Here is an 11306-nt window from a genome sequence, read left to right as displayed (position 1 = left end):
ATATATATATATATATATATATAAATGTAAAATGCTACAACAAAAATATTAGCAGAGATTATCTGTGGGTGTAGGATTATTGATTATTTTAATTTTCTTCTGTATATGTCTCTAAATTTTTTTATACTTTCACAGTGAGCTCGTATTTCATTGGAAATCAGGGTGCAGAGTTACTTTTTATTAATAAGAATTCTGTCAGATTTTTTTCTTCTAAGAGGCTCTTCAGTCCCATAAGGAGTTTTATCTGAATATGGCTTAATTCTCAACCTAGGCATATTGGTTTTTTCTTTTTTTTAAAGTTTTTTTTAAAGTACGACTTTAAAAATCAATGAAGAAATAATATGCTTCATTGATTTTGTGAACTTGTAAAATCATGCAGTTTTGAGGACAAACCAGACACATTTGTTGCAAGATTGATTGTTACTCTGAAAACCAATAACAGATAATGAGAAAGAATCACCAGTTAACTAACCTTTCTCTAAACCCATTACTTCCCTGTTGAAAACAATTTTCAACTCTGCCTGAGATTGTCTTTAAGCCAACTCTGAATCTTTCATAAAATGAAATCAACATCCTTCCTCTCCTGTCTTATCTTATATAATTGGAATTGTATCACTCAAAGGCTACTAAATGTGGAGTTGATGAATCCAGTGCTTAAGTTAAAAAAATAAAGGGATTGTCTACAAAATGAATTCAAATCAAAGAAAAATGTATAGAGTAGATATAATAAAAGTTTTTCGTACTTTCTTCCCTAATTGTAATTGAAGAAATTTTTCAAAACCAGTATTGCAATATTTGGAAAAGATCTGAGCAGCTCAAATGCCAAACCAGTTTGTGCCCATGAGAAGATTAGAATTTTGTACTCTGGATGAATTTTTCAGATACCATTTTGATATTTTTTTTAATACTGTCAAACCTACGTTAGAAAAAAGTTCAGTGAAACAGAACCGTGCAATATATAAACACTTTCATTAGTTTGGTGTGTACTAGACAGATACAAACAGATACCTACATTTATAAATTCTTTTTCCTCCAATAGGTTCATATTCCATTGTTCCCAACTTGCTATTTTTTTCACTTAAATTTTCAATTATAGTACCTATGAATTTACCTCACTTTGTCTGTATTTTTGCAAGAATTTCTGTCAGATAAAATCCCAGAAGTGGAATTGCTAAGACAAAGGATATGCATGTTTAAGTTTTTGTTTTGCCTTGCAAGAAAGTCTGTGCCCATCACACCACCACTCACAGAGAGTGAGAATGAAAAATAACATTTCAGAAGCAGAGCTATGTGGCAGTTTCTCCTAAAGGTTTTACCTTTGTAAATATATTCATACATACATACTAAGCTACCATCAAAATATAATGCAAGTACTATATTCTATTTTCCATTAAAGTCAGATTCCTGTAAGGTATAATCCTGTCTAACTTTTCAACCACCTCTCTCCCTACCCAGAAAAGACTCTGTGTGTGTGTGTGTGTGTGTGTGTGTGTGTGTGTGTGTGTGTGTGTGTGTGTAACAGAGAAAAGCAGAGAAACAGACTCAGCAGGAAATCAGGGGAATCCTTCTCTCCTGCAGAAGATCTCTCAAAATGTTGACCATAGTAGATGGTAGACTTTTGGAGTCAGAGCTGAATTTTAGTTCCAGCCCCATCTCTTAGTAGCAAATTGCTTAACATTTCTGACCCTCAATTTGTCATTTATAGAATGGGGGTAATCACGCTTGCCTGACAGTGTTCTTTGTAAAAATTAAAACGTGTTACTTCGTGCAAAGGGCTAATAAATGGTGAGGTGCAGGAGCTAGGTGAGTAGCTCTTGTTGAGATGCCAGAAAAGGATTAGGGTGACCAAGCCAAGAGCATCCTGGATGGTAAAGCTTTGAAGACTTTTGCAGAAAGACTTGAGGAAATAGCATTCTAGTTAAAATATGCTATGTAGGGCTTCCCTGGTGGCGCAGTGGTTGAGAGACCGCCTGCTGTAAAAAAAACGCTATGTAATACTACACCTTTCCAACCTCCATCCAATATCTTCCCCTCCCCCACCCATGTTGTAGTAGTGTTTATCAGTCTTCTCTCCTAGGATGTTCAATATCAACAAGGATCTTTTCTTATTCACTGAATCCCAACATCAGTGTAGTCTGAAACAAAACCTGGCACATAGTAGGCATCAATGAGTGAATGGAGGAATTTCTGCTTAACCTTTCTTAACCCCATTGAGATATATTGGCAGCTAATAAGGCTGGCCCCTGGACACAGAGCACATCCATGGTGACTCAGGCTCAGCTTGGTGTAATGCCGAGTACTGGGCAAGGAGCCAGAATCTTCCGATTCTCTCTCAGCTTTTACCAGTTCCAGGGATGACCACTCACAAGCTGGATTCTTCAGCAAATCTCGTAGCAATTTAACTCAAGCTTTATGAAAAATAGGGTTAGCCATGCTAACCTATCATGGCTCCCTCACATTACGTTAAGAGAGTTTGTGAGATTACTTGGTAAACTCTAGACTTGCGTATGAGACACAGCAATAAAGACCTTTTGATAGGGACCAAAAGGCAAAAAGAGAAATCCATGGGAAGTGGCAGGTTTTGCTGAGCTCTAGGCCAAGCCCAAGGCTCTTCTGCGGGCTTGCACCTAAACTAAAGTTTCTGAACAAGTGCTAACCCTGAGGGAGGGAGCAGAATTCTAGGGGTGGGAGTTATGAAAGCCACAATACCCAGGGCATTGGGTGAAGAGTTATCAAGGAAAAGTACTTATCCAGTGTAGGGCTTTTCTGGATATTTCTGGGTTGCACAATTTGTGGACAGCCCCTGGGAATGGCAGTTCATAGGCAAGATGAGGGCTTTCCGATCACCAGAAAGGAAGGAAGGAACCAAGGATTAAGTGGATGTCTTTCATAGCAGCATCCCTCAAGGGAAGACTTGGCCCAGACTCCCCTCCTTCAAGGTGGGGCGATTGCCTAGATCCACCGGGAGACCCAAAAGTTTAGGCTGTACATTTCTTCACGTAAATGTTTGGATCCTCCTACCACCCCCATTGTTCCTTCATGAGCCACACCTGTTCTCTAGTGCCTTCTGGAAAATAAAGCTTCCTTCATTTTCTACAGTGATGCTCCATCTCTCTTAATGTATGCTACAGCCATCGGCAATGACTTGCGGTTTCCTAAATAAGCCATGGTCTCTCTCACCCTTAGACCTTTACATAGATCTTTACATATTGCCTTTGGCAATATGGCGGACTAAGGTTCTTTGTTTTTTTTACTTTTTGTTTTTTTGGTTTCATCTCCTGGTTTATTAACTAGCCACGGGCCACATCAGTGACATAGGTAGTCTCATTCCTCTAATATTAGTTTTAAAAGTACGATTATAACCCAGCTATGTACACCAACATATTCCTTTCCAGAGGATTCTGTGTTTTCAGGGTTACTGAGATGTAACATAACCAGAAGCTATGATTCCATATTGATTTCCAGATCAGAAAATGCTTTATCCGTCCAGGTCACTTTAACATCACTATCATACACCTATGGTAAAAGCAAGTTGCTTTTGCAAAAAGTTTAGTCATTCCAATGTTAATCTCCTGGTGTTTGGTACTGCTTGTAGAAAACGTTACCATGTGGGGGAAGCTGGGGGAAGGGTACACAGGATGTCTCTGTTATTTTTCCAGTTTCCTCTGAGACTACAATTTAAAAAATCAATTTAAAAAAATGTTACTCATGGAATAGAGGATAAACATTTCAGTTCAAATTTTAAAACGAAAATCTGAAAATTCTTAGGAGAGCTTGGGAGTCACCTAACAACTGTGATGCCTCAGTCAGGGGAAGGGTGAAGCCCAGTGAACAAAGGCTTATTTCCTTCTAAAGCATCTTACTAACTGGCAGTGCTAAACATGACATGGCATGTCGCTCTGCTCTCCCCAACTCCTAGACCAAGGAGGATCTGAATTAGCGTCAGCTCAAAATCAACAGGTGAGAGGGAGGCTCCCGATTTTGTGAAAACTCAGGGAGAGAACAGTGCAAATAATTTATTTCTGTCACTCGGCGTTTGAGGCTCACTCGCACCAACTGCACAATCCCGGGCCAACAGTCTGCCGGGGCTCAGAGCCCGATCGGGACCCAGGCTGGTCTGGGTTTCATCTCGCGACTTCCGACGGCACCAGCGGGTCGGCCTGGCTCAGGGCGAGCTGGTCCTTCTTCCCCTTCTGCAAGACCTGCTCCTCCCACAGCTCCTGGCCCCACCTGATCGTCGGTGAGCACCACGGGCTTGTACTTCTCCTCGAAGAGCCGCTCGTTGGCCTCCGAGTGCAGCTGGTGGGGCCCGACGGCGCGCAGATGTGCCGGCAGGTGCAGGAACTCATCGTCGTTGATGTCACAGTCGCGCATCCGGGCCCCCAGCACCCACCAGCGGCCCACGAAGCCCACATCCAGGATCCGGTCCAGGAAGTCGACCCAGCCGGGCTGCAGGTAGCGGCAGCGGGCCTGGCAGAGGCTGGCCTGGGCGTCGAAGGGGCCTGGGCTCACGTGGTGCAGGCAGCCGCGGCCCCGCAGCCAGAGCAGCAGTTGCACGAACGCCTCCGAGTCACGGTTGCGCGTGGCGGGGCGCCAGCAGCAGGAGGGTCCCTGTCGAGTGGAGCAGCACCTTTTAAAAGGCCACCGCGCCGCCCAGCAGCCCCCCGTACACGGCCGCCTGCACGGGTCGCGCCTTCGCCACCGCCACGCTCCTGCAGGCTTCAGCGTAGTCCCGAAGCAGCGCGCCCACACGTCGGGCTTTGAGGCCGCAGTGTCACCAGTCTCAACGCGGCTTCGGGGCCAAAAGGGACTAAGGTTCTTTGGAACCACTAACCCCACAAGCACCCGAGGCCCTGTTTCCCCCATTGACAAAACCTTTGAGGTGACTGTAATTCCCATGCAAATGATATAGAGATAGACAGCAAGGTTGAAGAGAGCTGCTGTGTGCTGTGATAGTTTATGCCCCTTGTGGAATTTATTAAAGGCTCTGAGAAGTCCTGCAGTTAAAATAGAAAAAAAGAAAGCTTGTTTAACTTTGTTTAACCCAGTATGTCTCTAAAGTATTAACCAAGGAATGGTGTTTTGCATAAATTCAGTGTTACACACTTTGGAAAATACCCGTTTAAAGTATGGGAACATTCTTATGAATTTATAAGGAGGAAAGGAGAGGGCACTTTTGAGTTTCTATGTGCTCCATTCTAATGTAGTTGTAATGTAATTGTTGACATGATGGTTCCAGGCTGAACAAAGAAGGGAAAACTGTCCATGCTCTAGGGTCAAATCCTTACCTTTGGAGTTTGAAGAGTTCATTTTATCAGATCACTGCAAGTAAGCAAGCGCAAGAAGTTGATTTATACTAACTTAAATCACTTGAGATGCATCTAAAATCCAGAATGACAATGTGATATTCTATCGCTACACGAGGTTATATGCTGAGTGATCAAGAACATGAGCTCTGAAGTCAAAAAGACCCTGATTCAGATCCCAGCTTCCTAGCTTCCTATTTATGTGACCTTATGTGAGCCTCACATAATAGTGCTATCTACCTCCTAAATTAATCCATATAAAGTACTGAACTCGGTTATCAGGGAAATAGAACTTGAAGACACTGTGTCTCACAGTAAATTTTGTTAGGCTGTTAGAGTGTCTAGAGATACAACCCTATTCTACTGTAGAATAACTATTAACTGGAGAACATGGGGCTGAGAGCAAACATTGACTGTAAATGAGATTGATAATTATATTCATCAGAAATTTTCTAAAAATTTTTTCACAAGAGAACTACGGTTGCCTGTGGGATTAATGAACTTTGCTCCACAAATAATGAGGAATGATCAGGGGTCACAGAGCTCCTGGGTCTTTAATCCATCATAGAGTTGCCCATGTTGCAGAGAGGGAGATCTGATGGTGACTTACAGCTGAGAGTTGGGGCAACGTGGCCTGTGAATAGGAAAGAGGAGATTAAAGGGGAGCTCAGCAAGAATGAGAGAAAGCGGGAAGTATTTTTAACAGCTGCTGTTTAAATGTGGAACTTGAAGAACACAAAGTATGTCCCCAAAAGATTTCTGGGATGTTTCTTTGTGGTGCATGATAAAAAATCCCCGAGTAATCCTGCTTTAAGGAAACCTACACTAAAGGTCTACATTATGTTTCAAGGTTTCTAACCTCAGATTTGTGTTTCCTTTGAGTGTGATGCTGTGCTTATATTGAGACACATGGGGCCACTACATTTATTCAAGTTACAGCTACCAGGCTTCTTTTTCTTCTTTTATTCAAATTTGTTTAGGTCTCCTTTATTGCTATTTCCCACAAATCACTAGATTCCTCTTCATTCATTGTAACATCATGTGATTCATGTCTCAAGATACATTGTGATTTACAATATATCATGTTATTTACATATTTTATTATATTATCTCTTCTCTTGCATATTAGATAAGCAGCTGTTTCATAAGATTTGGGAGTTACTTTATTTCCTTCACAGAGTGCTATGCTTTGAAATCATGTCTTAGAGCTGGTTAATTCTGGGAAGACTTCCTATATATGGTTAATTCCACTGTACATAAATTATCAGTGTTAGAAACTGCAATCTGCCTCTGTCATCATTCAGGCTACATTCTGATTCAAGTTGGGGGAAATCTGGTCACTTTCTCAACCATTCAGCAAGTTGGAGAGTGAAACCACGTAGGCTTGATTTGAGTACCTGCCTTATTTTAATTATTTTCAAATATGAGCTTAGAGAGAACCAAATATGATTTTGTATTCCAAATCAACACTGTGATCTAAGAGCCAGGCGCTCCCAGGACAGACCTGGTTTCCATTTTTCTGTTCCATCCACATCCTTATTGGTTAATTAATTTGAATAGACTGCGTGGCCCGATTTTTGGATCAGAAGATATGGTCGCCATACTCACAGAAGAAGGAATCAGGGAAAGTAGACTACCCTTTAGGGAAGGTACATGATGAAGGGTAAGGCTAGTTGGAGTTTAAGGGATAAGAGAAGTTTTACTGGTTTGTATTTAAGGATAAGGGAAACTAATATCTGTGTAGGCTAAGAAGAATCAGTGGGAAGAAAGGGATTGAAGGTGGAGATATCCACTGAGGCAAAGTGAATTTGTGCTAAGGGAATAATTTTGAGCCTCTGAATGAATGCCTTTGGTGCTCCTATCTAATGCACTCATTAATTTCCCTCTCGCTAACACCTTCTTATTACCAGTTGTGGAGTAGGGAATGAGATTTATTTATTTTGTTTATTTAGATACATCTCCTCATTACCTATTTCTTCCTTACGTGTATAGGTGGTTCTGTCCCTGCACACCTCCAGGTAAATCTCAATGGAATCAGAGTCTTTGAGGGCTCAATGTTGGCAGAGCAGACAGTGAAGTTTTGAAGCCTGGTGTGCAGAGGGTCCCTGGGTCTCCTGCGTGTTCAGACATAGGGTGCATATGCCTATATGTGTACAGGCCTCCTCCCCCTACTGCCTTCTTCCCTCTTCCACTTCAATTGCTGTGCCCATGCCCACCCGCATTTCTTTTCATGGTGATGGTTAGTCCCGGAGGATGAGGAAGCAAATGGTACATTTTACTTCACTGCTCCTCTGCAGAGTGTCACAGTGAACTGGTTAGGGAATGGTGTGCTAGATCAGTTCTGCTTCTGAAAATAGGAAACTAAGCCTTCCTCTACCCCCAAGGAGTGGGAGGGGGCAGGCAGGAGAGATATCAGAAAGGTCTCCAAAACAGGAGAGATAGTATAGAACGATTCACCAAGCAGAAACTTCAGTTGAGAAACCTATAAAATTTTGAACGGCTCTCAAGTAAATATCTGTCATAGGGGATACCAGCCTTGGTGTAACAGTGACTTTTGTTGCTTTATTTCAGAACGCCAACCAGGCACCTCTATGGCCAATTCCAGTGCCCTCCCTTCAAGTTCAGCTGGGATCAGCAAGGAGCTGATTGATCTGCAGCCCCTCATCCAGTTCCCAGAGGAAGTTGCCAGCATCCTGATGGAGCAGGAACAGAATATTTACCGAAGGGTCTTGCCGGTTGACTATCTTTGCTTCTTGACCCGGGACTTGGGCACTACGGAATGCCAGAGGTCCCTGCCCTGCCTCAAAGCGTCCATCTCAGCATCCATTCTTACCTCCCAGAACGGAGAGCATAATGCCCTTGAAGATCTTGTGATGAGATTTAATGAGGTAAGAAGCCACTCTGAGATGTTTTGTAATGATTTTTAAGCATTTCTCCTTTTAGGTTTGTTTGTTACTGATATCTCATCTACCTGTCTGTCTGCCCACTTCCATGATGACTGTCTCTTTTCCAGGCAATGAGATAGACACACTGTCATCCTCCCTTTCACTTCAGTCCACCCTTCAGCCTAATTGAGACCGTCTCCATCCCATACCATTACCATGTCCACAAGCCTTCTCCCTTTGGACAACCAGTATCCCCCCCGCCCCATTTTCTCTATGCCCTTGCCAAAATATTCTCCCTGGGCCCATTTTCAAAGATTCTCCCCCTGTTCCTACAAGTGCTTTTAAGACCAGATGTCTCAATTTTGGGTTTGGCCAAGGGATCATGGGATCTGTCTGGCCCAATCTGTCTTCCACTATCAGACCTCCTCAGCAGAAATTAAACACTAATATACGTGGGTAAGGAGAGCTGGGAGGAACATGGTCATGAGGGGCAATGAATCACCTCATTCCTGATCTCTGCATCCCATCAAGCTCCTCAGCCCCAGAAAGTCCCTCCATGGCCTCGAAGGCCTTGCCAGAAGGAAGTTCTAAAGAGGACAGGTGTGACCAGAGTCTGGGAACACCTAGGAAGGAGGCAGTGTAAGAGCTCTGGGCACTCACTGGGAGGAAAAGAGCCAATGGCTGGCCACCCTGTGGCCCTGGACCAAGGATAAAGGACAGGATGGAGAGGAGGTCACCATGCTGTGCTAGGGTCACAGGCTGCTCCTCTCTCAGGCTTAGAGAACACTTTCATTCCATAGCATAACCCCACACCCAGACCTTTCTGTTCTATATTTTATTTCTTCTAGACTTCATTTCTTTGTCTTGAATATTAAAACACAAAACTTCAGTCTCTGTGTTTGGTGGTTGTTGGTTGGTTGAATTCCACAAATACAGTAGTTTCCTACTTTAGTCATTTAGTAAACTACCTAAATGCTAAGAGGATGCTTCCATCCTAGTTCGTATATATCTCTGATTGACAGAGGATCAATCAGCCTTTGTTACTTAAACACTTTCCAACTATAGCAGTTCACTTTGCAGCCTCCATAGCCTTCCAGTCATGACCCTGGTGATGGTTGTATCACAACAGTGATAAAGTGGATGGAAAGTGTTAGAGGCTGAGCTCAAGCAATTCTGTATCCAGACATGCCTTGAGCATCATTCCTCAAAGGGAGATCCATTATCCATAGGAATTGCTAATATCCATCTAGCACCGTCATACTAATTATTTAATATGTGCCACTTATTTGTTCCTCACAACAACCCTGGGAGACAGATCCTTGTCATTGACCCCACTTTAGCAATGGGAAAACTGAGACATGAGGAGATGAAGTTCTTCGCCCAAGGTCACACGGGTGGTAGGTGACAACAGTGAGACTCAAGCCCAAAGAGTCAGGTCTCAGAGCCTGGGCTTTGAACCACAACAGTATCCTGCCTCTCACCTGTATCAGGCTCATACTGAGGGTGACACCTGCTAAATAGCAGATTCCTGGTCCACTCCAAACTGAGTAAGACAGACTCTCTGGGAGTCCACATGAATGCTTGTAAACCACACGGCCCCCAAAGTTGCCTTTTAAAATAAATCTGATGTTCTTGATTTTCCTTGCTGATAAAAACAGAGTGGAAAATGAAAGTTCCAGTAAACTGGGTGATTGTATTAGTGCATTTTACTGTATATCATGAATTATTTTAAACTTCCTGATCGACTCACTCAGACATCCTTAGGACCCTACCCTCGTCCTTTGTCGCTATTGTTGTTGTTTTAAATTCCACCTGAAGTTAAAAGTGATTTGCCTGAACTTTACAAAGCTAGTTTTAAGTTAGTTTTGGAGAGGGAAAACTTGGATCTCTTCCATTTAGTACCATAACTTTGGGAATCAAAGATGAAACAGTGATTTCACTAATTCAGAATTAGTGATGATATGAACCACAGCTGGGTTAAGGCATGCTTGGGACTATCTCTGAAAATAGTTAAGCTAAGCAACTTCAAAATGTAAACAAGGTTTCTGGGAAAACACCTAAACTACTTAAAAGAGTAGTCTGTATTCAAGTATTCTCAAGCATCTATTTTCATACATATTATGCGTATGCCGATTAAAAAATCAGTCTAATGTAGTCATTACAGGCAGATCCCAAATGACCTACGCTAGGCAAAACTGGGAGAGCTAAATTCTAGTTGTTTTATATCCTTTCAGCTAAAAAGGCTTCATCCCATTGAAAGAGAATTCTTAAATTCAGATTTCACCTATTTAGAATGGTCTTGCCTCCAAATTAGCGTGGCTTTACTTTCTGTAAAGAAAAAGAAGAAAAGGAGCTAGCCTTTAGGACTGGACTGGACATTGTCGCTATTTTTTTCTTTTAATTATATCGGAGTATAGTTGATTTACAATGTTGTGTTGTTAGTTTCAGGTGTACATCAAAGTGATTCAGTTATACATATATTCATTCTTTTTTAGATTCTTTTCTCATATAGGTTATCCCAGAATATTGAGTAGAGTTCCCTGTGCTATACAATAGATCCTTGTTGCTTATCTGTCAGTGTCACATTTTTTAATCCCACTAATCCTTATGACAGTTGTGTAAGGCAGTTATTATCTCTGACTCACAGGTGAAGAACGTGAAGCTTAAACAACAAAATAAATAATGATAGTATTGGACTGTGGTCCATAGAATAAAGTAAATATTCATGAGTCCATACTGATATAAATAAATAAGTGAATAAATAACTCAATGGGAGGAGAGGGAGAGGTACAGCTCTTACTTATAAAAGATTTCAAATTAATAAATGTAGAAGGGATGAGGGAAATGAGAAATCACCATTAGGACACCCCAGCGATAAATTGTTACAGGCGAGAACCACTGATGAGTGCTAAAATTATTGAACAAAATATGAGAAACAAGATATTTGCATAGTCTCAAGGTATCTATTCACAAAATATGTATTAATTATAAAAGGAAAAATAGAACAGTGGAGAACCCCAGTAGATACCCATCTTAAGTAAGTGCTCAAGGTCAACATGACCAGTCATAAGACATATTGATGTCTTATTACTGGTCACATCTCCTGATGTGATGC

General features: G+C 41.9%; 1 protein-coding gene and 1 pseudogene across 2 annotated transcripts in view; one reads left to right on the top strand and one right to left on the bottom strand.

The window, feature by feature from the left end:
- PLCE1 (phospholipase C epsilon 1) overlaps positions 1-11306 on the top strand; it is a 275881-nt gene that overhangs the window by 133326 nt on the left and 131249 nt on the right. For both annotated transcript variants that reach the window (XM_024739518.1, XM_024739519.1), the window contains exon 3: positions 7878-8194. In XM_024739518.1, coding sequence (XP_024595286.1) covers positions 7878-8194 — 317 coding nt within the window. The remainder of the gene's footprint in view (positions 1-7877; positions 8195-11306) is intronic.
- On the bottom strand, positions 4035-4866 carry LOC112396030 (mitochondrial import inner membrane translocase subunit Tim29-like; annotated as a pseudogene).

This window comes from Neophocaena asiaeorientalis, unplaced genomic scaffold (genome assembly GCF_003031525.2).
Source record: "Neophocaena asiaeorientalis asiaeorientalis breed wild unplaced genomic scaffold, Neophocaena_asiaeorientalis_V1.1 scaffold597, whole genome shotgun sequence".
Classification (NCBI taxonomy): domain Eukaryota; kingdom Metazoa; phylum Chordata; class Mammalia; order Artiodactyla; family Phocoenidae; genus Neophocaena; species Neophocaena asiaeorientalis.
The sequence above is the reverse complement of the archived record's forward strand: the minus strand, read 5'-3'. Positions and strand labels throughout refer to the sequence as shown.